This window comes from Thunnus thynnus, chromosome 20 (assembly GCF_963924715.1).
Source record: "Thunnus thynnus chromosome 20, fThuThy2.1, whole genome shotgun sequence".
Taxonomy (NCBI): Eukaryota; Metazoa; Chordata; class Actinopteri; order Scombriformes; family Scombridae; genus Thunnus; species Thunnus thynnus.
The window spans coordinates 25,926,764-25,954,726 of NC_089536.1; the positions used below are offsets into that span (position 1 = coordinate 25,926,764).

Genomic DNA, 27,963 nt, shown 5'->3' on the forward strand with positions numbered 1-27,963 from the left:
TCCAATTGGATGAATTAAGAGACAGGCCTTCTGTGGCGGTGATGGCAACAAATGAAGACACCAGACTGGTCTGGGACAAAGTAGTGGTGGCTGTTGCTGAATACCCGGAGCTATATGACTTTACCAAATGAAGTTACCATGATCTGAACAGAAAACAGCAGGCCTGGAGTGAGTTTACTTCACAGCAAAATAACAGTTAGGCTAAGGACAGGTGATTTGGTTGGTTAGCAACTTGCCTAGCAACAATTTGGTTGCCTACCAACAATAAAAAAGACGCAGCAAGCTGCTCTTTAAATGCCAATAAATGCATGGATCAGATAGACCTTATCAGTCATTATCTACTTTTCCTCTCTTTGCTTCATATGACATATTCAGAATGGTTTCTTCATCATCCAACTAAATTGCAAAAAATATTAAATCTATACTTATGTCATACATAATAATACCTACATGTACTTTAAGCCTTAGCCTACTTTTAATATGTGGGAATTATATCTAGTGTTTCTACATCTTCATGTTCTGTTATGATTACAGGCTATTGTTTACATTTCACTTCATTGAATATGACTTTTTGCTGTCCCTAAAACAGGATTTTTCTGCAGGTACTCAGTATCACCATTTCATCTCATATCATATAAAGTATTTCATTTTTGGTTCTGATGATTTTGCTTGTAACTAATAACCTCACCTCTTTCACAGCAACGCACTCGTAGCTGGATACGAAAACCCAGAGTTGACTGAGCTAGTTGATAGCCAGCTTTGTAGTACCGGTTATCTGGACGGCCAGTGTTAGGCTCAGTGAAGCCAGCTAATGAAAAGATATCCTTGGTATGTTGAACTTGCTTCGTAGTACAGGCCCCAGTTCTAGCGTCATTACACTGGCTACCTATAACATTGAGGATTGATTTTAAAATTCTTTTACTAGTTTATAAGGCCCTAAATGGTTTAGCCCCTTCATACCTCTCTGATTGCTTATCTGAGTATGTTCCAAACCGTTTCTTTAGGTTGTTTAGCGCTGGCTTGCTCAATGTACCAAAAATGAATGACAAAAAGTATGGTGAAGCAGCTTTCTGATATTATGCAATAAAGGTTTGGAACTCCCATCACACACAAGACAAGAAACATCTCTTGATAGTTTTAAAAAAACAGCTCAAATCTTAATTTAATTTCCACCCTTTTTAACATGTTATTATTTGATATTTCTTTTATATTTCTAATACTTGTGTTATGCTTTTTATATTTTTTGATTGTTTTTACCATTATCAACTTGTTTTTATCACTGGTGTTATCCTATTTTTTTTATCACTTTAGGATTTTATTGTTTTTTATTTGTACATTTTGCTCCTTATGTCTCCTGTTTTTTAAATAATATGTTATTGATTTCTATTGTTTCTCTTGTAAATCCCTTTGAGCTGCATTTTATGATATGAAAGATGCTATATAAAGTTTCTTATTAGTTGTATTATAAATGAACAATATTTACATATTCATAGATTCTGAATCTTTCAAAGAGGGAGAAGGGGTAAATGCATTTGAAAATAAATTCTAACCAGACCAAACCAAACACAACAGAACTTTATTGACTAATGGGGAGGGTTGGTGAAAGAGGGTTAAAAGAACTGAAATTCCTCCCATACCAGGATATACTCTCAGGGGTGCTCTGTGGCAGTGTTGCTTTCCTGCAACCAAATAGAAAGGAGAGGAGTAATGGGCAGCCACAAATCCACTGCCTCCTATTTTCTCAGAACCATAGTATCCTCAAAACTAACAGTCACTTATCACTTGCAATCCAGAGCACACTGCCTCAGCCTTTTCTTCTCCTTGTATGTCTGGCCCTATTTAAAGGGAGACTCTCACCACTTCACTGGCTAATTAGTAACCATCCTCAGGTGTGCTCCCTCCAAGACTTCAGGAGCTGACAGTGGTAAAACTCCTGCCTGTCCACTATTACCAGCAGATGCCAATAAGTGTATGGGAGCTGACCAAAGACTTGCTTGTGTGGGCCAGATGACCTACCCTACGGGTAATTGATATTTTTTGTGGGAAAAATGACTCAAATTATTATTCAAGGCCGACTCTTTTTATATGTTTTACAAAATGTCTAGACGGGATCTTTAATCAAATGTAGGTAATACCTCTCATTTGCAGACCTGGCGATCCATGTTTTTATCTCCTTCAGACTTGATTATTGCAAAGCCCTTTATTCTGTTCTCAGTGGGCAAAACATCCAAAGACTATAACTAATAAAACTGTGCTGCCAGGCTTTTAATATGTCCAAAGAGAAGTAACCACATCACATCAATCCAAAAAGTTGTTCTTGAACACACCACAAAGACTACGGCCAGCAGCCAACTAACATGTACATTCTGTGCCTGAGTGAGAGGAAATAACTTTCCATGCCAGCAGGTGGCAGTAGTCTGTATTCAACATTCAAAAGCGGAAACCGGAAGACCTGGGTATGCGAATATACAAACCGAAAACAATACAGTGTTTGCTTACCATTTTCACACCACTCTCGCTCACCACAGATGGTTCTTCTGAACGAGAATATGGCCTTGTCATTGTGAAAATATTTGCATATTGTTCAGATGAGGCAGGTTTCAGATGAAAAATGAGAAGAGCCTTCTGTGTGTGCCCTCTTGACTTTATTGTTTGCTTGCTTTTGTCGCTTCCATTTCTCTTCTGGAGCACTGATTCGCTAAGCTGAACAGTCAATCAGAGTGATCTCTCTCACCAACGAGCTGTGCCACCAATTCAACATACTCAATCGGCTGAAAAGCCGCCGACAGGGGTCCGACTAGTGTTAACGGTGCGGGACACTAGGGTGCTCACCAATGGCCCCACACTGGCCAATGGCCAAACGTCGGCCTGGTGTGTCACAGCCTTTACAATGTATCTTCTTCTCCTGCAAATTCGCTGTTTGATATCCTCTGGCAGGGCCCTACTACAAGTCTCAAAATCTCACCTTGTCACTACAGGTGACCTGGGGTACATCCCAATTTCCTTATTTGATCATTCCTTGCTTCTTGCTTGACCCAGAAGTCAATCCGGTCTGCCATCATGAAGGCCCCAAAGCGCTTATTTCTGCTCTAAGGAGTGAGGATCAAGGAGCAAGGAGGGATCTCTGAGGAGCCATGAGCGAGGATACATGAGAGCAGCCATCGCATCTTTTACCTCCATGCCCCCTGATTGGATATCAGTTATTGATTGGACACTGCAGCTGATTGGACTGATCTGATACATCACAACATCACTAAGTGGACAGACAGAATGCAGATTAAACTCAAGTGTGTGACTTCCTAGTTTTAGATTTTATTCGTTTTATGATTCTCTATCTAGTTAAAAATCTGTGCCAATTGTGGTCCAATCAACAAAAGAACCATTAACAACTTTCTTCATTTATTTGTTTTTTTCTTTTCATGATGTGTTATTTCTCCCATTAACTTTTATTATGGATGAAATAAAATAAGGGAGAGGAAGAGAGTCTGTCAGCAAGATACACTTTAAAGACATTTATATTTTACATCATTTATAGTCATTTCCATTCAGTCACACGTGAGGCTGAAAATTTCTGAGCTTCAGGAAACATTGAGAGGCTGAAACATTTAGTCTAATAATTAATTCCCAGTGTTCAAAAGACACTCTGATTATCTGGGTTATTAAATAATTAATTCACAATCAGAATAAATACAGACCAAATAATGAATAAATAATATAAACACATTCTGCCAGTACAAATGGTCCATGTGCCTCTGAGCAGGACACAGTACACAGTATAAATACAGAATGCAGATTTTTATTGTGTGCAGGTCTTTGTTAAACAGGTTAACAGGCTACAGAGAGAAAACACTGCTGCTCTTGCGATGATAACTCTGCTCTTTTTTTATAAGAATGAGCAAAGTGCATGTGAGCAGACGCAAACTCCATCAAAAGCCGTAACAGCTGTTAAAGACAACCGACAACTGATCCAGCTGTAATCAGCCAACACGTTCTCACTCCCAACTCTTTACATATCGAAGCTTAGTCAAGACCCCCTGACGTCACTTTTTAACGCACGGATCCCTCTTTAGCGTCATTTTTCAACGCCCAGTATCACGGTAGTCACCGTTAAAAATATATATATATTATGGTGTGACAACGCGGTGGTTAAGTTCTGGTTAGGTTTAGGCACAAAAACCAACCTTTAGGGTTAGGGAAAGATCATGGTTTGGATTAAAATAAAAAATGCAATAAAAACGGCACGGTGGTCTCGAACCGTAATCTGTGCTGATTTCCAACTTTCAGCCAACATTACAAGCCATCCACCTCCCAATGAGAAAGTAAGTCAGCTGATATAGATGTCGTGAAGTACGTCACTTCAGAAATGTTGATATGATATGTATTGTTAAAATGTTTATGCTCCGTATTACAGGTGTTGAAATATACATATTCAACATATTAGTGGTTTGCAGAAACGTACAATGCCAACGTTTTATTCTGGCGTCTATTTCAGACGTTGTGGGACCTCAGCAGAAGTCCATCGGACTACCCTGCACGTTTAAAAATGATGCGAAAGGGGTACCCAGTGCGTTAAAAAGTGAGAAGAAAAGTTAGAAGAAAAGGCGTCTCATTTCTCTGAAAAATATATTTCGTCATCTCCTCTCTCCTCGCATCTTTCCCTTGCATCTTTAGTGGGAGGAATTGCAAGGAAAAGATGCAAATGAGGGAGACATGGATACAGTTTAAGGGAACTAGGATGTACCCATGGCCTTTGCTGTCCAGGCCCTTTAGCTGTGGAACTCCCTGCAAAGCCTTTTGTTAATCCCCTTTTTAAAACTTTATTTTATGGCTTTATCTTAACTGATGGTGAATTGTTATAATTGACTTAATAATTATATCTTTGACATTTTGGATTTCATTTACGTATTTATTCTTTGTTTTACTGTAGAGCACGTTGTACCTTGTTTTGAAAAGTACTATATACAGAAGCTATGAAGTGATTACTGTAATACAACTGCATCTACACCATTGACCCTTAGTTCTTTCTCTTTTTCCATTAACTATAGTACTGTCATTTGATCTTTAGCAATAAACAATTCTTGCCCAAAATGTCCATGATTGGTGATGGAGTGTCTCACAGCAGCATGTCCACATTAGTCAAACTGTGTATTTTGGCTCACTGTCTGGCTGCATAATAACCTTGCTGCATTTTCCATTAATCAGCCTCTCAACTAACTGTTTACTGTAATGTCACTCTAGTGCGCATGGCACATAATTATATAATTGTAAGCACTGCCTTGTTTAAACTAAATGGCACAGTTACTGTTTCTCCTGTGTTGTATTGTGCTGTTTGTGGTTATATAGACTTTGTGGTTATATACTGTTATCTTATATCATACTGTAATGCCTTCAGTTTAACTGGAAGTTTTGTGAATCTGTCTGAAGATTGGCAGATCCTTTCTTCAAACTGCTGTCTCATCAAAGATGTTCAAAAATATTTCAACCTCTGGCCAATACTTATTGATCTGTATTCAGCAGCCCAAGTGAAATGTAAAATTCTTGCCTTGGATCAGTTGGTTACATGTTCAAATCCCTTTGTGGCTGTTGTTTGCATTTACACCTCCAAGCAGTGGGTGAGGCACCAGGGCATAAGTAAAGAGAGTAGTGTGCAGCTGTTGATAGTTTTCTCTCTTGTGGTTTGCATTACATACTGTTTGTAGGGTTAGCTTGTCCAACTTAAAGGTCAGTCATCCTTAAGCATGGTCAGGCTCCAATAGGCACCAGGTGTAGCTCCTTTATGCTCCACTGTATATACCAGGCAAATTCTTAGGCTGTAAAAGACACTGCCCCTCATTCTTGTGGTGAGAGTTAATTAATACACAATTAGTTGTTTCTTTTGTTTTTCTCTTGTAGTGTTGTTTTGCCTAGGTTTTATCTTTATGTATCACAGTGCTTGTTTTAAGAGGTTTTTCTTCGTTGGTTGTGTGTCTTAAGATTAGTTAGTGTGTGTGTGTGTGTGTCACCAGCCAGTGGACAATAACTGTAAACACTCCCAGTCATGGGTTGATAAATCCATGGCAGGATCTGACTGGTTTTCAGGCTTCATGAAACGCTATCTAAATCTGTCCATCACAAGTGCACAGCCAACTAGTTCGTCTTGGGCCACAAGCTTCAGTTGTCCAAATGAACAGAGATTCTTCAAGAGGCTTGGACATGTGATTGAGAAGCACAGCTTCATTGGGAATGATATTTGCATTTGGGATGAGATGGGCATCACAACCATCCAGACTTCTGACCATGTAATTGCACACCGCAGTGTTAAACAAGTTGGTGCAATGACATCTTTTCCACTCCACTGTTCTCATAAGCTACAGCCCCTTCATCATAGCATCTATGTTCCATTTAAGAAGACAATAAACACAGCCAGTGACACATGGATGAGAATGAATCCTGCTGCAACTCCAAGCACTGTATAAGCTGGTTTTAGATGTATAGGCATCTGCCTTTTCAATCCAGACATTTTTCATGAGTGTTACTATGTGCTGTCATAAGTCACAGATCACCCTGAGCCTCCTCCACAGCTGATCAGCCAGCCCAACCCTCCACCTCAGCTAACCAGGCAGACAAAGCATCTACCTCAGCTAATGAGGCAGCCCCAGGCTCCTTTCCGGTTGATCAGGCAGGCCAAGCCTTTTCTCAGATTTACCCGACCCATGAGGTAAAGAATCAACAGGACTCTTCAACTCAAGCCTCAGCTGGTCAATGAGGTTTGAATCCATCTGCTCTCTGTCTATTTCCCAAAGCAGGAACAAGGAAGACTCCCAGTGGGAAGAGAAAGAAAGGACAATCAGAAATCCTGACAGATACATCTCTGAAATAGGCACTTGAAGAAGAAGAAAAGAAGGGGAGCCCTGGAATAAATTTTAAAAAAGAGAATACACCTGTCATCTGGAAAGGGGCAAAAGAAGAAAACAAAGCAAACAAGCAAAAGGCCCAGACCCAGTGACCAAGAGGATTCTGACACCTCTGATAATGAGAATTTCTGCATTGTGTGCACAGAATACTTTGCTAACTCAAGGCCAAAAGAAGTGTGGCTCAAGTGTGTATGCTTTCAGTTCTGGGCCCGCAAAGCCTGCACGCCCAGGGGACTGAATACTTATGTGACACATGCACATTCAGGAATACAGTCCACACACACACACACACACACACACACATGTGCTAAATTTAAAGTTTTAGAGGAAAAATGTTTTTTTCTGTAACCAGCTAGTGTTACAACTCAACTAGTGGGGTAGGTTGTAACAACAGAACTCTTCTCTTTGTATTTGACATTAATTCACATAATCTGTGATTGTGTAGTACATGTCCAAGTGAGTTTTATTTGTAGTAGACAAATATGGGAACCATGTATCAAAGTTTAAGAGATCTAGCACGAACAACAACTGAGTTACTGATGCTCAAACAAAAAGTGTTATTACCATCCCTGGTGTTTCATATATATATATATATATATACACACAGTATGTGTACAGGTGTAGATAACAGGTGTATAATTGTGTCCATAGCCCGCATTTTGTATATGACAAATAATCACAAAACAGGAATAAACTTAAAAAATGTTGAATTAAGAATATTCCCCTCTACACAAGTTAATAACGTTTTATTTTCAAAATCATGCAAATCCATTCATTACTCATAGACTCAGTCCCTCTTTACACATTTATCCCTCAGAAGTAGCAATAGCCTACTCAACAAGTCTACATGATGCACTACTGTGTGGCAAACTAAACATGCCCCCTCTGTGGTAAATATGGAAAATATTTATTTATTTTTACATGAGCAAAATAGCACAAAGTAATGGCATTATTCAGTTTGATGTGATATTGCAATATTAAAAATAAATAAATAAATAAAAATAGGCATGGCATCAGCATGGTATAATGAGCGCACAGGAATATACATAACACCCACACTGGGTGGTTGCAACTGTAACATCCACTATTGTTATTGTACTGTCATCAGCGCTAAATGAAAATTGTACGTGCGTCCTCACTCAACATTAAAGGTGCAATCAGTAAACATGGCTTTTTAGCAACCTCTAGTGGCAACCAGAACAAAAATACAACACTAGCATCATCTTCTCAACCCCCCATATCTTTTTAACCTATTTCTACTATTTATAGTTCAAACTGACTCCGGTGAGGTGATACAACACTGCTAGCACTAAAAGATTAAAGGTACCCTGTGGAGTTTTTGACCACTAGTAGTCTTTTGGGGAAATGTTTTTAGTGTGGATACCCATTTTGGTTGTTTATGAGATACACAATACTTCCAATGGTTTCACACATGCAGGTTTCAAAATTATCCAGAAATCAGCTTTGCTAATGTTTTAAAGAAGGAAACGCCTTCAAAACGTTGTTAGACGTCAAGGATTCACACACGTTTTAGTGAGATGTATGCAAAGAGAAACATTGTTTGTTTACATGAAAACTCCACAGGTATCTTTAACTTCCAAGGCCTCAAATATCAAGTTCCATCCATGTATTTCACAATGAGAATACTCACTCGCAAATACGTTATTAGCTGTGGTGAGCTGAATTTTGTCATGCTGCAAAAACAAACTCTAGGGTGATAACTTAGTTTGCTAACTTAACTGAATTATACTTTAAGTTGCTTATTATGGAGACACAAAATGTAAAATATTTAATAAATAATACATAATGAAATAAATAATATGAATAAATACGGACAAAATCTATAATGAATGAATCAACTGATTTGATTTTCAGTCTGAATGAGCCAATCCTATCACTGGCTCTGCCTCTGGACAAGCATTTCATATTCATGTTATATATCTTGTCTGTATTTATTCATATGATTATTTATTTCATTATACCTAATTTTGAACACTTGGGTCTCCATATTGTACTGATCTAGGAAATATAAAGCTCCCTCCACCTTTCACATGCATCAGTGTTAACCAGTGTTAACCTGGGTTTTACTGAGTTGACCATGGGTCTGGGAGTGTGAAGCATTCCCAGATAATTCACAAAACAGGACAACCTCTGCAAGTTGAGGAAGCTGAAACAGAAGAATGACTGGCAATGTTTAGCCAAACCTGTATGTAGTGGTGGTTTTATGCAAAGAGCCAATAAAATATTACTTATATATATATATATATTGCACCTTTAAGATTAAGTGGTAAACTAATTTCACAGAACCTCTGTTTTATTCCTTTACCACTATTTGCTAAGCAAATAAATAAAATAAATAAATAATAAAATAATAATATACATACTTTTATTTTAATGTGAGACAAAGTTAAGTAAGCTTTTGTTTGCAATTTACAATGGTCAGTCACCTCCCATACACTCCCTGAAGGGCTATTGCTTGAGCTTAAAACCAAATAATACTTAAACAAACCTTTTTACTCATAGTATATTAAAACAGAGATGGTTAAGTGAGAGAAAAGCTGGAGCCACTTTTTTTTTTTTTCAAAGGGATGCAGTTGTGGCAAATGATTTGAAGAGTTACAATGAAGCCCACAACACTTAAAATACAATATTACATAAATCTTAATTCATCTTAAATAATCCTATTAAACAATTTATGGGTGTCATAGATTTTGTCTTTGTTATACTTTTTCATTAAACCTGCATAATAAACATGCAATGGCATTATTATTCTCAGATATTTTGTTGGAGAATGTCTATACAAAAAGAGTAACTCTGTCTGCTGTATTGCATAAGATCATCACCAAAATAAAAACCAAAAAAACCTTTGATAAACAATCCTTATTTGAAAAGGTTTCTTGGACATGTTTGAACATTTGCCAGCTGTGAGCATTCATTCAGTCAACACACATCCTCTATCACTAAGAGATGAATCAATAAGAGATGAAAATAAATAAATGATACTTAAATGATGATGTATTTTATTGGTCATTTTGAATCTGATATTATCACTTATTTGGTCTTTATCTGTGCATCCAAACTTTGTAAGTCATGAAATGTTTTCTATGGAACATTTCTTAAATACAATGTTAGTGCTTGTCTTCCACTTTGAACACTGCCAGTTAATTTTCCTGCTTTGCAGTTAGAGGTGTAACAATTACACTACAAAATAGAAAATGAGTGTACAATCCAACATATATAATGAATGGATTTCTGTCCCTTGATGTCATATTGCACGAGACAGAATGTATACAGTAGGTGTGTCTGCAGCAGAGTGTTTACTAAAACAAGGCTAAACTAACAAAATGAATCCATCTTTTAAAGTTGATTTTATGAGCATCATGGAAACAGTTGTGTTGTGGCACAGCCATCACACACTTGTACCTTGTCCTGCAATTGACTAAACAAAAAGATTTGCTCAGTTGCCAGTTTATTAGGTACATGCAGCTAAAACTAAGTTTAACACAACAACCCTGGACACTGTGGTTTGTTTATTCTGAGAGATGTTTCTAATATTTTGTCCACTCATTTATATCAAGAAGGGCAGACTAAAAGTTAGAGAGAACTCTCAGTATAACACAAACAATTCAACAACACAAACTACATCCTCTGAAATGACCATAAAGCTACAATCAACACCTCTCTTAAACAGAAACATTAGAATCTTCTTGAAGGTAGGATTTATCGCAGGGATCTTATGTGACACGGTATTCATTTTGGCTACATGTACATAATAAACTGGCATTTGAGTGTACAGAGAATCACCCCCAAAGAACCTGATACTTTCAGTAAAAAGGAAGAAGCCCTCTACACTCTTATTACAACACTGCCAATGGTGACACACTCCACTGAAGCCTGCTGCTGAACTTCTCAGAACTCTATAAGACAACTGTAGGCTCATTGGATAATACTGTATAATTGAGCAGTACTGACTTGTACATTTTGAACATTGTTACACCCCTATTTGCACTGCATAAAGCTATAAAGCAAACTGAAATTTGAAATAATTTCAGATGTAGATACTAGTCAGGTTTGTAAAACTGCTGAATAACTAATGATTAAGTTTCATAATCCCAATAACGAGTATTATTATTATCTTTCTCCTTATCTTGTCTACTTTGCTATAGTGCTCACACATGGCATGTTTCACTCTTCCGCAAAGACTGTCACACACAGCTCCAGATGTTTCCCTCGGTCTTTACATTGCATTTATGTGAAGCTCTCTGACATTCCTCTCTCCTCCTCCAGCTTGCATAGCTCATCCCTGGCTTAGTAAGGCACTGTATCCTCCTGTCTTCCCTTCCTCTGTTTTCATCCATCCATCATGTGTCCTCAGCCTGCCCTTGCTGTGCATTCCCACTGCAGGCAACATGACTGATGGGCGGCTCCAGTCTGGCAGATTATTTGTTTTTATTAACTAAGAAGCACGCACTAACTTTGTCTACAGCTATAAAATTTAAAACAGATAAATGACTTACATTTTTGCTGCTTTGGTATTGCTTTTCATAATACTACATTATTTGATTAACAAATGAACCTAGCAAGCCCTAATTACGTAGTATTTATTATCATTTAAAAAAAGACTAAAGCCCCATTAGCGGCACCTAAAGACTGTGATGTTTCTTACACCCCGCAATAGTGAAGAGTTGGACAGAAAAACATACTGACTATTTAGCAGTTCTTAGAGCCTTGATCAGAAGTTTGGCAAAGAAAATGTAATGTTTGTCTGGGTGGTGGCGTTAGAGGAAAGATCATGTGGTTAGTAGTTAGAAATTAAAAGGGAGCATAGATGTGCTCAGTAAATCTCATGGCAATCTGACCAGTAGTTGTTGGACAGACATATCCATCCTCAGGCCCTGCTGCTACAAGGGTAAAACATCAAATCAAAGAGAAAAAAATCATTCAGAGTTGCCAACGATGTCAATAATGGATTCAGCCATTCATTTATTTCTGTAGTCTTTCAAACAAAAGATGTAGATAACTGGCAAGCTGATGGAGGATTATGACTTGTTGATGTCCATGCTTTAGCTGAGTCACTCAGCTCAACAGTAACAAAATGGACTGTTGATCATGTTGCTAGCAATGTGAACACTTAGTTAAAGAGCCCTTCACACACAGTGTTGGCAAGTACAGGGTGTGGACACAATATTAACATCTGTAAACGCTACTGTCATTCAACCCAGTACAACGGCCCCATTTGTGAAGATTAGTAGTTCAGTTTTTGTTGACACAGGTGTTGATTCAACTCTATGTTGGTTGTGGAGGCTGTAGTTTGGTGCTGTGTTGGATTAGATTATTATGTGGAGGCACCTTATCTCCCCTCTACACGTAACACAAACTGAAAATCAGTGTCATAAAATCATCACCTTTTTTTTATTTTTTAACAAAAACTGACCGTAATAGCTTCTCAAAGGTAAGATTTATTGCAGAGCTGTGGTATTGGATTACAGCAGGTTATAGAGGTCTTTCTTTGTGTCCACTCCCTATACCTACATGCAACGTGCATTGTACACATGAAAAGTCTCGTAAACATCATCATACTAATGTCTGCTCTTTGTGTAGTGATCATTGTCCTAAAAGTCTCTTAGAACAGAACCGGAAGAGATCTCTTTATCTTCCTTCCACTCTCCTCTGTCCATCTTTGGGTCCTTCCTTTTTCTCTTGCTCCTTTTTGTCTTTTTTGCTTGTTACTGTGAATACTTGAAGAATAAGATGAAGCAGTCATCATCTGAGCCAAAAACCTTTATGTGCCACCAGTCTCATTTTATACAGCATATAATCTGATATTTTCTATGTACAAAGCCTTAGAAGCATTCCAAACAAAGTGTGCTGGAAGTTGGGGCAGAGTTGGCGAGTTGACTGGCTGGATGAGGAAGAGCTGGGAGGAAGGTCTGTGGTTATAGGTCTAGGTCTGAACTGAGGGTTGGGCCTGTAGCAGAGGCTGGAAATGTGGTTCCTCCTAGGCTCGGGAGTGGAGCAGAGTGTAGAACTCGTGGTTTGGTAGAATAGGGACTGATTAGAAAGCGGTAAGACAGGTTTGAGGGATCAGCACAGGGGGCAGAGGGAAGATGCCTGTAAAGGGCCTCGAACAGGTTACAGTATGAAAGGGAAGAGTCTGTTGCTCCACGAACAGATCAGTTGAGCTGATCCTCGTACTGTTTCCGGAAACAGTCACCAGCAGGGAAAAACTCCCAGCAACGCTCCTGGTACATCTTCCATACGTAAGACTCCTTCAGGACAGACAGATGGAGGAAAAGAGGCTTTACATTAACATTTTAGTATTTGGTTGACTCATCTACATCTACTACCACTAAGGTCAGCAGTTGAGGATTTAAGTACCAGACTGGTAAAGGCTTCAGTATGCTTCAAACAAGGTCATATTGATGTATTGTCCAAACACAAGGCAAAAGTGTGGAGAAAAGCCTGTAGTCAGAGCGGAGAAGCTTGGAATCATGTAAATGGTGTTGTACTCTGTTGTGCAGACAAAAAGTGATAGAAATATTTGTATGAGGAATGAAAAAATAGAGCTTGGGAGAGATGTTTTAAAATGGATGTGATCATTGGATTGTCTGTTTGGAAAGTTAAACCTGCAATAACTGATTTTCTGGCCACTTGGGGCCAGCGAAAACAAGTTATGAACACAACACTGACATCATCCCTTTTTAAGTTGGTATGTTGAACTTGTTAGTTACTCACTTCCACATCCATCCAGCCGGTATGGAGCGACATTATCATTCATTTGCAGTCATGTTTCTATCCATCTGGTGAATCTAAGTCCAATATTCACTGTCTTTTAGCTCTGTTTTTGGTCTTCACCAACTCCTGAGGGAAATATCTGGCTCTTTAGCTGCTAAATGCTCCACTATGTTCACCAGCTAGTCTACAGCTAACTGTTTGCCATTTGGTGATGAGCATGTAGTGTACAGTGACTGCCTGATGTGGCTAAAAATGACACTATGAGGGCACTGAGAGTGAACAAAAACAGTAAAGTTGCAGCCGGACAGCTGAACAATGAGCTGAAACTCACTATAAAGCTCCATGAAGCCGAGGGGAACTGCAGAGTCACTGATAATCTGTAGGTTTATTGCTACGAGCAACACCTTTTACATTACACACTGACATTTCATACGTTATTATGAAAAAATATGAATTATTGACACTTTAAAAAAGTAGGCAGACACAGCCCTCTTTCCTGTTCTGCCATTGTAGAGGAGATTTCAGAGGCTGGTAGACGATCTGCACTTTGTTTGAAGCATACTGAGGCTTTGTCACTGCAGTATCACAGTGGTGTATGTTTACTGAAACCAAAGGGAAATAAAGTGGTTTACCTGGCCTGTGTGCTCTGTTTCATCTTTGTTGATAAGATACATCACAAAGAATCTGAAACATACATACACACACACACACAGTCATTAGAAAAACATATTCACTGACAATATTAAAACAAATACACCACATGCACAAACACACACCAACAGCACCTAATGTTAAATCATATGTTAAATATCTAATCTAATTCTACTGTCTTGTACTTTTGCCCTCCCCTAAAGCCGTTGAATGCTGAGTCTTTTGCCATAATCTGTGTGAAATAAGATAAAATGATCCTAATTCTGAATTTAATACTAAGGGCAAATAGTAATCTTAAACCAAAGACAAATTAAACCCTGGACCTTGAATCCTATTTCTTAAATAGGGAGGACAAAAAAATCTCCACTGAGTTCTGCGTTTTGAGAAATTGTCTTGACTTCCTCTGACAAATGTCAGCAGACCTGTTAAATGCAGCCTTTGTTTCTTCTATTACAGCAGGTCTGTTTCAAAGGAAGAACAGCTGAGAAATGTTCCCACTATCTTGTTGGATACAGACTGTGTTTGCACATTTTTCATGCAAAGTATTCTGACACAGCTGCAACATAAACACAGCACACAAAAAGATTGGCCACATAAAGCCATATTGGGTGTTTCCACCGCAGTAACTTTCCCAGAGGACCAGGAACCTTTTCAGAAACTAAACCTGCATTTCAACCAGAGGAACCAAGGACTAAATTTAGTGCCTGTACAGTAATTCCAGGTGTAAATGATCCGGGTATTTCAGGACTGCAGTTTGTAGGGCTGAATGTCTTTGCTTCATTCACTGATTATTGGGTGCGATTACTATCTATATTTGGATGAGGGATGGGCATTACAAAGTAATGCTTTGATGCTGGATTCCTCAGAGGGAGCACTGATGAGAGAACAAAGTGAGAAATTAAGAGAAATAAAACTTTCTGCTTATTGTCTATGGTGGTTATGTTCTAAAGCAGAAATAAATACCCATTAAACACTCAGCATTGTTTACTGTGGAGAGAGGTGTTCTAGAGTTTTAAGCAGTGGTGGAAGAAGTACACAGATCCTTTACTTAAGTAAAAGTATTAATATAGTAATGTAAAAAGTCCTGCATGAAAAATCCTTCTTAAGTAAAAGTACATAAGTATTAGCAGCAAAATGTAGTTAAAGTATTGCAGTAAAAGTAGTGGTTTAGTCTCTCTGACTGATATATTATTATATATGACATCATTAGATTATTAATAGTGAAGCATCAGTGTTAGAGCAGCATGTTACTGTTGTAGCTGCTGGAGGTGGAGCTAGTTTACACTACTTTATATACAGTTAGCTAGTTTAGTCCACTGGTTCCCAGCCTAGGGATCGGGCCCCTCCAAAGGGTCAGCAGATAAATCTGAGGGGTGGTGAGATGATTAATGGGAGAGGAAAGAAGAAAAAACAAAGTTCTGATACACAAATCTGTTTTCGGTTTTTGGACTTTTTCTCTAATCTTTGATTTTTGCTGAAATATTGGATCATTTGAACATTTATTGAAATGAAAGCATGTGAGAAGTTTAGAGGGAAAAATCACTATTTGGTGAAGCTGTTAACAACTTATAGACATGTGAAATGTGACCCCGACTACACACTGCTTTTTGTAAGACGTCAAAAGCCAAAAAGGTTGGAAACCACTGGTTTCATCTTTAACAATGTGTTGTATTTTAAAAGCTTGTTATATTATCCATTGTGTCAAATCTCCATCTGACAAATAACTAAAGCTGTCAAATAAATGTAGTGGTGTAGAAAGTACAATATTTCCCTCTGAAATGTAGAGGAGTGGAAGTATAAGGTAGCATCACATGGAAATACTCAAGTAAAGTACAAGTATCTCAAAAATGCACTTAAGTAAAGTACTTGGGTAAATGTACTTAATAACTTTCCACCACTGGTTTTAAATCTCTCTTTTCACCTCTGCATTTCTCTTTTCATTCATTACATCTAACTCAAACATCAGCAACATGATATAGTAAATATAAAGAACAACAGGATGTTGTGAAAATTTCATTTCAAATGGAACCTCAAACAGCCAGATTAGCGTTGAAATGATTGTGTGTCACTGCTCTAAAAACTCCCAGTCAACATAGATCTTAAGCAAAGGTTCCCTTCTACCTGTTTGTAATTCTAGCTTCATTACAGGAAATAATAAAACACTGGCTGTCACAATGTTAATAGGACAAGAGCACACATACAAACACAAATAAAGTCCAGATGTACTCACAAGTAGTTGGCTAAGTTGTGCTCCTGTAGTGTGTGCGTTTCAAAGCCGTGTGGCACTGTGTCAAAGTAGTCATTGCCTATTCCACAGATAAAGCATTTGGTCTGGAAGAGAAACATGGAAATGTTAAATTGGTTTTGGTTGTGTAGTGTTTTGCAATACATTTTTTATAGTATAGCTGTCACTCCGGCTGTACAATATTGCTTTGTTTTAAGTGTAAAGAATTTGTGTGTGCATGTGTTTGTGTCTGTCTCTTCACCTCCATGTCTTCTTTCACTTGCTCCTGCTGGTCCCTCAGCTCTCCAAAAGCGTCAATGATCAAACCTAGAATTTCCAAGTCCACAGATAGAGGAGTTAAATAGCATGACCCACAGTCTTCTAGTGTTTCTTGTAATGTTTTTTCTTTAGAGTTTCTCTCACAGAACTCACTTACTTACCACTGGATCACAACCACTTGAAAACCACAAGTTCTTTGTTTTATCCAAAAAATCCTTTTAATATTACTAGGTTCATATGAGTCTGTTTTGCTGTTGTCTTACAGTTTTCACAATAATTAACGATCACAATTTTAATTGTCTTTGTGTGGAACAAAGGCAGAATATTTAAAGCAACCTTAAGATGCCATTGCAAAGCCTTAAATCTCAAGTTGTAAGCCTGGAAAAAAAAGCAAAAAAATTCCATTTAGTTGTTCCAGGGCCATTATGCATGCTGGGTCACTGGCATAGGAATTACTAGGATGCAAATGGAACAGAGCCATTGTTAATGTTATTAGATTCACTTGTGTCTGCTGCCAAAACACCACCTGCTTGTAGCTGCAATAAGATGCCCAGATTTTTACACCAAACTGTACCAGAATGGAACAAAAGTCTATGGCATTTGTCTTCGTCACTAAAGAAGAAGGCAAAACATGTGTGCTCTAATGGAAGAATATTCAATAAGCACTACGGCTCTGGCATTGGTCTTCTATAAAGCAAGGCAACTGATCAAGATAACTGACTGATGGAGACCATTATATCGAATATTGCTGGATAATGGTACAAAGTGTTGCACAGCTACATTTGGATGTGAACAAAATGTGTGTTCTCATGAAAGCTGCTGGTTTCAACTGTTATTACGACTTTTCCTACTTGTCTTAGTAGAAGTATTAGGGCTGGGAAACAAATTAAATCAATAGTGGACCTGTTGGTAAACGTAATATAACATTCATTACTGTCAGAACATGCAGAAAACTATTCAATGGGGAAAAAATGGTGATCATTAAATTTTAGGGCAAAGACTTGGTTTAAGGTTAAAGTAAGGTTAGGGTTAGGCAAGTAGTGGTTATGGTTATGGTTAAGGTAAGTCTCCAGTAAGTGAATGTAATGTCCTCTGAAGAGATGGAAACACAATTGTGTGTGTGTGTGTGTGTGTGTGCTTGATCTCTCACCCTGAATGATGGCCAGGAGGATTACAATGACAAAGAAGAAGAAGGTGATGTCAAAGATGATCCGATAGATCTCGTACTCATCACCTGCAGGGTCTTCAATCTGGTCACCAATCCCTCCACCTGCTCGCACACCTACATACATGTGGAACATATAGCACTGGGAGAGAGGGGGAGAGACGGAGATGGAGTTTAAGTAGCTGGATTTGAAAATATGGACCAGTTGTGATCATTGCTGCTCACAGGCTGGATTTACAGACGCTTCTCTGAAATATTGCAATGAAATTTGCAAACCTTTTGCTACTTTACACACAGGTAATACACATGAGGAAAAAAAGGCTATGAATGGACAATCTTCTATGTTGTGTCTGGTTTGATGGTCATATGATCTAGGTCCCTGTATACATCTACCCTAATATTGAAAATGCTTCTATACTGTGCACAAAGAAACTCTGTAACATCTCCAACATAAATATAGCAACAAAGTACAAAAAAACATAACCACTTTAAAATCAAGTTCACAGAGAAAAAGTCAGTTTTATTTGGAAAACTGGAAAGAGAATAAGAAAAGGAGAGAAATATATGCTGTACATATAGAGGGAACAAGATGGAAAGAGGAACTGAGCAAAAGGAGAGGGAGGGTTGAAGATGGAAAACTCCAGTACAGAGAGAGAAGCATGAAGGCTGAGAGAGGAGCAAGTGAACAGAAAAGGAGAGATCAGCTCAGATCCTCTCATCCTGCTGTGAATGTTATTGTAAGGGATTTATTCACATAAAGGGAGCAGAGGAAAGAGTAAAAACCTCCCTGAGGCAGTGGCCCTTCATCAGTCTCTCTCTCCATCCCACTAAGCTGCTATCACCTTCCTGTAGAACAGGCAGAGCTGCCACCCCCAGACCCTTAATAGGAAACAGTAGTGCTAGCGCTCTATGGAATGCTATGGGTGGCTGACTATAGGGGATTAGAGTGTGTGTGTCCTGAAATTTCCGGGTGACAGAAGGCTCCCTCCCACCCCAGAAAACACACACACACCAACCGTAGAGCCCTTATATAGTATTTCTTTCAGATGGCTTGACTGCAGGGAACAACCCTAATCACAGCTGCAATTCATTCTTTCTTTACCTGTTTCTTCCCTCCATCTTTTCTCTGTACTACACCATTTAAAGTTGGTCAAGTTTATGTATTTCACTTATGACATATAGTCATGCTATTTACCTACTTACACCTGTTAAGCTAACCTGCAGTGAAGGGTTGCACCACCAAAGTTTAAAACATAAAAATCTGCTATTATTGTATCATGGAGTGAGATTAGTAGTTTAACAACTATCTTTCAGATTACTGCAGATAGCTGCTTTCCCAATACCATATTCCAGAATCACAAAGCTGACTCACTTTTAACAAGGGTAGATCAACATGGTAACCTTTTCTAGCATCATTAAACTGTTTTAAAGATTCCGTTATCCAGGATCACCAGTGGTACGCTTAATGAAGCTAGGTAACCCAAAGAGAGCCAATGCTGAACTTGCATCACCACACAGGCCACATTTGTGATTTTGGGTTGTATAAATAAATTGACTTTACAAATGGCTTTACTATCTGCACAATGTATGGCGTCCTCTATCCTTAGAATCTGGATTCAGATAAGGATTCTTTGCTAATGTGACATGCACTATAGCAAATGGTTGCCTGAAAATGAACAGATAAAAAAAGACCATGTAATGTAATCTTGCAGAAGTTCAGCTGGACTGCATACAGAGCCTGAGGGTGAACACTGTCAGACTAAAAGCTCTGACCCATGACTTTCTGTCCATAAATGGTGATGGACCCTCTTTACTGACTACTTTCTCAAAGTCAATTACACAGACTTTACTGACACTGTCAACCAGAACAGTAGTGAGCCACTGCTCAGAACAATCAGAATGAATACCAGAGAAAAGACAGCAAGCTGAACCATTGTCTTCATGCCTTACAACTCTCAGCCATCCAGATGACATAAAAGTACAATAGTTAATAGTTAACAGGTTATATATTTTTTTTAAGTTACCAGCCTCAGCTTCCAGTATAGTGTTTGCTCCACTTCACAGTGTTTAATCCCAAATACCAATGATTGTCACCCGTGCCACCTCCAGATCCACTTTAATAAGACTGTCACCCAGCTCCATACATATAACTCCTGTTCGCTTAACACAACACGCACTACCATCATCCACACAGCTATTATATTCATTTCAAACTTCTTCATGATATTCATGGTAATCTTATCTGTGTTATGTCTGTATTTGTTCCTGTACACATGTAAAATGCTGCTTACAATTAACACCAACACAGTGCAATCTTTGCTCTTTTTAGGCTATTTCCAGTGGGGACTTGTTGTGACCCTCCAATGATCACAGTAAGTTAAGAATGTTGTGTGCATTACATTTCTATCCAATACATTTCTCATACTCACTGTCAACATGTCATCACATTTCATGTCTGGCAGTTCTCCATCTTCACTCTTGTTGTAGAACTTCCTGAAGAAGTTGAAAGCCACCACTGTGTAGAGATACACCACCACAGCTAACAGGCCAACTGTTAACACCAGCTGGAAGAGAAGAAAGAAAAGACAAGAGTACTTTGATACACAAGGAAGTCTAGATAAACATTATCAGTGCAACATGCAGCATTTTCTGCAAAGTATTTTGTCCACTTTATGTGAGATGGTCAGATAACACTGCGTCCAGTGTTTGGCAGAATGGTTCATCCTCTATCTTTTAGAAAAATAGGGACAGGACATGTACATTACTTTAATTGCATATACAATAATGCAATTTATCTTTCTTCACTGAAACTGAAATGTGTTTCTCTGCAACACACAAAGAATTAATCGCATTTAAAGAGTTTTGAATTGAGTTTTTAGTGAGTGCCATCAACATGTGCAAAGAGTGGAGGGGTTCAAAAGGTGTTCCTAATATTTTGCCCCCCTCATGTATGTTAATGGAACTCTAGTACATCACCACCACCCACCATGACCTCAATAATAATAAAGCAGAATTATCACCTTTCTGACAATGTCGACAAAAACTGAAAATGTATACGCTTCATAAAAGTATAATTAATGGCAGAGCTGTTGTATTGGATTGTATTAGATTGGACTAGTGTTCCTAATAAAGTGGCCGGTGAGTGTATATATATATATACACACACACAAACACACACACACACATATATGTCTACAGCTTTAAGGATTATGCTACAGCCCAAAGCTGTCAGAAATTGGTCAGAGCGATTGAATTTGAATTGAATCTTGCAGTAAATGAACAGCTTAGGACAACATGCAGAAGAGCCTCTCAGAAGCACAACTGGACCACATCATACTGGCTGTCCCTGTCACACTTAAATCTGCATTCATTGCAGCTCCAGGGAAAGCTCACAGATATACAGCCATCACATATATATCACAGTATTATACCTTCTAAACTTGTTACAACTAACATGTTAGCAAGCTTCTATTTACACATTCCACAAAGCCACACTTAAATTCATTTGACATTGTGCTTGTGTCCAACTGATGAATGTTAAGTCCAATATTGGTATGAAGTTGTCACCTGTTTGCCATTGTGTGTGACTGATGAGAGGATGGTCCGCAGTGTCTTGAAACCCATCGCAATGTCCAGCAGATGGGCAGCAAAGAAAAAGTTGTTATAGTGGCCCAGGATGGACATGGTCATATACCAGGCCAGATACAGGAAGGACTGCAGGGAGGAGGAGAGAGAGGTTTGTCAAGATACTGTAGTGACTAGTGCAGTGAGTGTGTAACTCCGTTACAGGATTATCAATAAAAATTAAGAGTAGAAGATATAATGCACAGTTAACCAAGCTCAAAACAGTTAACAGTTTTAAACTCATAGATTTTAAGGTTACAGAATCACAAAACTAATATGGAAACAGTTATGATGACATGTCATTGATCAATGTTCAGTTTGTGGCTCCATTTACATGGGTCGGTGGTGGGATAATGTATCATCTTATAAAGACGTGGTACTGTAGCTTTGTGAATTACAGACTTTAAATTTTCTCAGAATTACAAAAATACTTGAACAAATGTGTGAAATGTATACAAAATTATTTCCATTTGATGGAATGGTAAAGACATGACAAACATGGAGTTTTGTATTTTGATATTTCACTCAAAATAAATATCACACTGCTTCAATGAAGAGCTGGAACCTGCTGATACAGAGTACAGTACATATGACACTAACATACAGTGTGGAAAAACATGACCAATTTAAAACTGATTGACGGGAAAACAGGATGTAAAGGGAAATTTTATAATGGTAGTATTTAAAAGAAAATAAAAAAAAATAAGGTGTTTGGAAACCCTGTTATTATAAGGACATTCTGCAGTGAATCCACATGATGGAGCCAGACATGGTTGATGATTGGTGCTGTTGCACACTTACATTGTCTGTGAATACAACACCCAGCTTCCAGATCTGGTACTTGACATCAATGGAGTTCAGCCTGTTGACAGAGGCAGAAGAGACTCACAGAGGATGATCATGTGTCCAGATGTTTTTTTTTTTGCCCTGAGTCGAGCGTACGAGGCAGATGTTGCTACAGTTGATTTCCAAATTCCATTTGTCTAGATGCAAACTATGAAGTTTAATTTGTGCTGTGCTGTATTGGTACTTATGGAACCTCTGTTAAAATTCCTTACTTTTTAGCTGATTAAACCATTTTGAAATATATAAGTAGACGCACTTTAACGGGAGACATGTTCAGTATACAATAACTCTGGTCAGCTCACCATGGAATTGTTGCTATTGTTAATATTTGAGCTCCTGCTAATTTATTTAGGCCATAACTTATGCTAATTTATGTTGTAAAATGCTATGTGTAAAAAACTAAGGAATGAGCAAAACTCTGGGCATCAATTGGGTTATTGGGTCATTGGATAACTAAAAGCTAGAGAATTTCCTTAAACTGCTTAAAATCAAACAATTAATGTGAAGGTAAATGCTGACCGTCCCCACACTGGTCTTGATTCTCTACATACTACACACACACACACACACACACACACACACACACACACAGAATACTCACACAGCAGCCAGTGAGCTGTCTCTCCTGGGCTTTCTCTTTTTGTGAGCGTCGCTGAAGTCCAGAGCAGCCTTGTCCATTCCCAGAAGCTCACTGATGCGGTCATGGCCGTAAAACTCCCCATATTTATCCATCACCTGAGGAAGAGCAGCAAGTAGAACAACATCTTTGTTAGCCCACTGTACTTGTTAAGCTGTGTGTCTTCTGTATGTATCTTTCAGTACATTTTATGTAAGTACATTGAGAGCCAATGGAAACTGGAGTCAAATTCCTTGTGTGTTCAACACACTTGGCCTGTAAAGCTGATTCTGATTTCAAACAAAAAACAAAAAACTAAAATTGTAGTTTTTAAATTAAACACCAGATGTCCAGGGACAGACAGCATGGTATCATGCTCCTTTCCAGCTGTGACATACTTTAACCGATGATTTATGAATAAAGAATGAAGTCTACACAACTGCCTGCACAGATGCATCAGGGCTGGCCTTATGTTTCTAAACCTGTTTGATATTTGTGAGTTTAAACCTGCATAGTGATGTCAGTACTTTGATGAGTATGTTTGCTCCAAACATTTGTGCTTTGTCTGTAATGGCGCTTCACATTTGCCATAGTCTTAGACCACATGAGACAAACCGGTTTTGAACTGCCTGTGAGAAGTATTTCCTTTCTTTTACGTGCGTAACTATAGTCATTGTGTATTGGGCACTGAGTGCTTCCAAAACGCAGGTGACGTACACTTAACCATGTACCTGAATAACTCCTGTGTAGACACAACGGTTCACTTGCTGCTGCTGCTGCTACTGCTGATCTGCTAAACGTGCTGCTCATGCTATGTTTGCTCAAAAGATTTGTGCTTTGTCTGTAATGGCACTTCACAATCACCACAGTCTTGGAACATATGAGACAAACTGGTTTTGATCTGCCAGTGGAAGTATTTGCTCCATTTTACGCACATAACTACAGTAATAGTGTATTGGTTTCTGAGTGCCTCCAAAAGGCGGGTGACCTACACTCAACAATGCACCTGAATGCCTCCTGTGTAGTGTGTGTCCTGCTAAATGTGCTGCTAACGCTATGCTTTCTGTCTAGACACGTGGTAAGAATGTCCATTCTTGATTAAAAGCTCTATTTTCACTGTCTACTTGTCTCTTTTTAGAGCACTTTTCTCTGACTTGTGTCAGACCTCGTCTCCAGTTAATATTAAACGTATCGCATATCCAAATTGCACCAAATTCGACACTGCACTCCATTAGGTCCCCAGCCATACACCCGCAAAGTGTGAAGTCAATTGGATGAACAGTTCAAGAGATACATGAAGGACATACAGACAGACAGAGATTCCTTCCTTTAGTAGAGAGATGAAAAATCTCAGAAAAATTGTAAGTATAGTAACAAGGAGTCAAAGATATGTTTTCCCACAGCTAATAATGACTTGAATCAAATCAAGATGAACAAACATCTTATTCAATTTCAGAATTCACTTGAACTTGGTAATATGATTAAATATGATTGTTAAGTGCTTGTAGAAGATTATCAGGTCGCAGTGACACCTACCTTCCTCTTCACAAACTTATCCCAGTAGTTGTTTGGGAAAGATCTGAAAATCAAAAAACAAAAGTCTAATCAGACTCAGCACATCACCAAAATAAATTGATAGATTTACAGTTGCATTAAAATGAAAAAGTAATTGTAAAGGTACAGAATATGCAAAATATGCCTTGTTGCACTATGAGCTCACTAAGGCAAGTTCCTAACAATGTTTGTTGTAATGTCAGTAAAGTTAACTCGAATCATTTACTCAAGTACTGTATTTAAATACAATTTTGAGGTACTTATACTTTACTTCAGCATTTAAAAGGTGACTAAATGCTGCCTATTTTGCTGGGAGGTGGCATGCCTTGGGCACATAGTCTCGGAGCAAGGCATAGCCACAGACCCCAGGAAGGCTCAGCAGGTCCAGGAATGGCCCACACACCAAACCGTGACTGAGGTATGTCAGTTTGTTGGACTGGCCTCCTATAATAGGCGCTATCTTAAAGATTTTGCAGTGATTCCTCAGCCGCTCCACATCCTCACCAAAAGGTGTACCAGGTTCCTTTGGTCAGAAGAGTGCCAAAATGCATTCATGGCACTTAAGGGCTGAATGACCTCTGCACCCATTTTGGGCTACCCACTTGATGATGACGCTGGAAACTGATGCCAATGATTTTGGGATTGGGGCGGTGCTGTCTCAGATACAAGCAGGTAAGGAGCGAGTTCTCATCTATGGCAGCCAACTCCTATCTCCCACTGAGCAGAACTACTACACAACTAGGAGGGAGCTCCTTGCAGTTGTCAGCTTTATGGAGCATTTTCGGCAGCACCTGTTAGGGAGGCCCTTCGTAATATGCACTCATCATAGTAGCCTCTGTTGGCTGATGAAAATGAGAGAGCCAACTGGTGGTTGGAGAAGCTGGCAGAGTATGAGTTCCAGGTCAACAGCACTCAAATGTGGACTGCTTGTTGAGGCATCCGTGCCGCAAGAACTGCCCGTTCAATATACTGACCCTTCCTTGGACAAGGAACATGTCTGCCATCAGGGAATACAATGTAACCTGAATTATGATGGTACAGAGGGGAACACCAAAACCAGTTCTACTATAATGGGGGCAGGAGCCATGGAGGTGAAATGCCAGAACTGTCAAAGCAATAGTGACAAACAGGTGGGAAGTCATAGTAGAACAGGTTTGACCGAAAATCCTTGAAACAGCAAAAGAGTGCATCTCACCAGGGCCAGTAATTCCCCATTGTTTGCTGGATGGACCAGTACCCAACTAGAGGATGCCCAGAAAGCTAACCCTGATCTGGCACCTGTGAGGAGATGGTTGGAAGGAGGCAATGGCTGGCCTTCATGGCCAGTGGTGTCCCTATACAGTCCCACTACAAAAGCTTATTGGAGCCAGTGGGAGAGATTGTATATGAAATACAGGATTCTAGTATGGCAGTTTTACTGCACTGATCTTCTTACCATCCTATGAGGGGCTCTATTTCATCCTTGGTCAACTAGATGAGCTAGTGTATCTGATTCAGAAGAGTCCTTAGTAAAGTGAAAGTGGTACACCATGACAAGATGAAACCATATCTGTTTTAGAGACAGGACCGCTGGATTCTGACTTGGGGACTTGGGTCTTGCTGACCTGTTTGGGGGTGCTGTGGTGGACAGGGACCTCATCTTCAGGTGCTCCTGAGAGCCTCCAAATTTTGTAATATTGTGCCTCAAAACCCTGCCCTCGCACTCAAATATTCTCTGCTTGCGCTTAGATTTGCTCTGTTTCTGCTCAAACTGTGTGCTTGCACTCAGATATACTGTTGTTTGCACAGATTTCCTGCGCTCCAGTTTCAGTTCTTCTCCTTGCACTAAGGCTGCTTCTGTGCACTTGTGGAACTTCTGCTCTCAGATTTCTGCTCTGCTCTCAGATTTTTTGTGCAACAACCCTGTCAAAATCCCCCAACCAATAGAAGGCCAGGTATAGTGTTGACCAATGAAATGACTGGTCTATTAATTTCCCTATTCACTTTCATTCCAGGCTTATTCAAGTATGCTCAGCTTTCTTTAGCTGCATTGATGGAATACACCCCTGGAGTTCTTCCATATAACTGGTTTACAAAAACACTTGGCTCTGTTTCCTTTCCTGCTTGTTCCCTCTTGGGAGTGGGAAAGGAAGATACATTTTCAATGTGCCTCATTTTCCTCTCAGCCTCACAGAATTAATTTTGACAGAGCTTAATACTGTATGTCTACTCACTGTGTGTTGATTACAAGTCTGTCCCACTGTCCTTTAATGTCATCCTCAGATGGTTGTTCTGTGATGTAAAGACCATCAAATTCCAGCTTCCTGGCCACCTCCTTCTCACGCTTGAAGATCACCAGTGGCACCTACATCACACATACACGCACGCACGCACACACGCACACACACACAAAACAATATAGGATGATCACAGAGTGCTATTTCATTCCAGAAAATTTTAAGCCTTGGATTGGAATGTTAGATTTAATGCTTTTAGAGCAAATGATTTGTTAGGATTGATTTCTTTGTGTTATACTCAGTATCAATAGCCAGCAGCATGCCTTGAGACAATAGTATCCGATGATGCAGAAGAAAGAGATGACAGTGTGCAGGACAGCCAGGATCCGCAGCATGGGCTCCATGTATCCGCTGCTCTCCTCCAGGACAAAACGCACTGTGACAGGCTTCAGGGGCTCTCCACCCTCATCCATCACCTCGTCCTTCGTCTCCACCATTGCCTCTCCACCAAGTGGATCCCACTGAACACTGCTGTCCGGTTGGCTGCTGGTGTACACAACTTCCCTTTCCTCAACCACTGTTGAGGATGTAGAAACCTGGAAGAGACAATTTATTAGTCCTTAAAACTTAGAAGTGAAGCTCAGCTTTGCTCATCAAAGTAAAAATAAAACAGCATTTTAATTACTTTTAATTTACATTGCCCCTTTCCTTATGAAGTTAAAATCTTTGCAATAGGGCTCTTTTAGACTGACAGCGTCCATATCAGGTGGTATTATTTGTAGCAAGTTTAAGTTTATTTGTATCGCACCCTTTCATACAGAGGCAATTCAACGTGTTTTACAGAGGAAAAGAAAAAGTAAGCGAGGCATACAGACAGTAAGTATTTGGACAGTTACACATTTTTTTATCTTCAGGCTCTGTGCTTCAGCACATTCAAAGTGCCAGGTCTCAGCTTTAATTTGAGTAGATTTACATCAATATAGAAAGAATTGTTTGGGAGATTTAGCCCTTTTAACACAGTGTCCAAAGTTTAGGGGTTCAAACGCTACTAAATGTCTGTTGGGCAGCAGTTGTTTCAATGTTAGTTCAGCACAAAAGAGCTCACGCAGTGCAATGCTGATTGAGATTTGCCATTTAGATTGAAGTGGAGTTTTCTGTCA

General features: G+C 39.1%; 1 protein-coding gene and 1 long non-coding RNA gene across 11 annotated transcripts in view; one reads left to right on the forward strand and one right to left on the reverse strand.

The window, feature by feature from the left end:
- Window positions 1-1,874: 1,874 nt before the first annotated feature.
- LOC137172798 (uncharacterized) lies at window positions 1,875-20,589 on the forward strand. The gene is made up of 3 exons (XR_010925054.1): window positions 1,875-2,023; window positions 20,277-20,319; window positions 20,410-20,589. It is a non-coding gene; the product is annotated as an uncharacterized lncRNA (long non-coding RNA).
- The window catches only part of ryr2a (ryanodine receptor 2a (cardiac)), a 189,612-nt gene continuing 171,131 nt past the window's right edge, over window positions 9,483-27,963 (reverse strand). For all 10 annotated transcript variants that reach the window (XM_067577426.1, XM_067577425.1, XM_067577418.1 and 7 more), the window contains 12 exons: window positions 27,127-27,399; window positions 26,801-26,931; window positions 24,570-24,612; window positions 23,019-23,152; window positions 22,373-22,433; window positions 21,515-21,661; window positions 20,377-20,511; window positions 17,933-18,089; window positions 16,766-16,830; window positions 16,510-16,610; window positions 14,261-14,312; window positions 9,483-13,162 (listed from right to left, as the gene is read on the reverse strand). In XM_067577426.1, coding sequence (XP_067433527.1) covers window positions 13,067-13,162; window positions 14,261-14,312; window positions 16,510-16,610; window positions 16,766-16,830; window positions 17,933-18,089; window positions 20,377-20,511; window positions 21,515-21,661; window positions 22,373-22,433; window positions 23,019-23,152; window positions 24,570-24,612; window positions 26,801-26,931; window positions 27,127-27,399 — 1,395 coding nt within the window. In that variant the 3' untranslated portion in view covers window positions 9,483-13,066. The remainder of the gene's footprint in view (window positions 13,163-14,260; window positions 14,313-16,509; window positions 16,611-16,765; window positions 16,831-17,932; window positions 18,090-20,376; window positions 20,512-21,514; window positions 21,662-22,372; window positions 22,434-23,018; window positions 23,153-24,569; window positions 24,613-26,800; window positions 26,932-27,126; window positions 27,400-27,963) is intronic.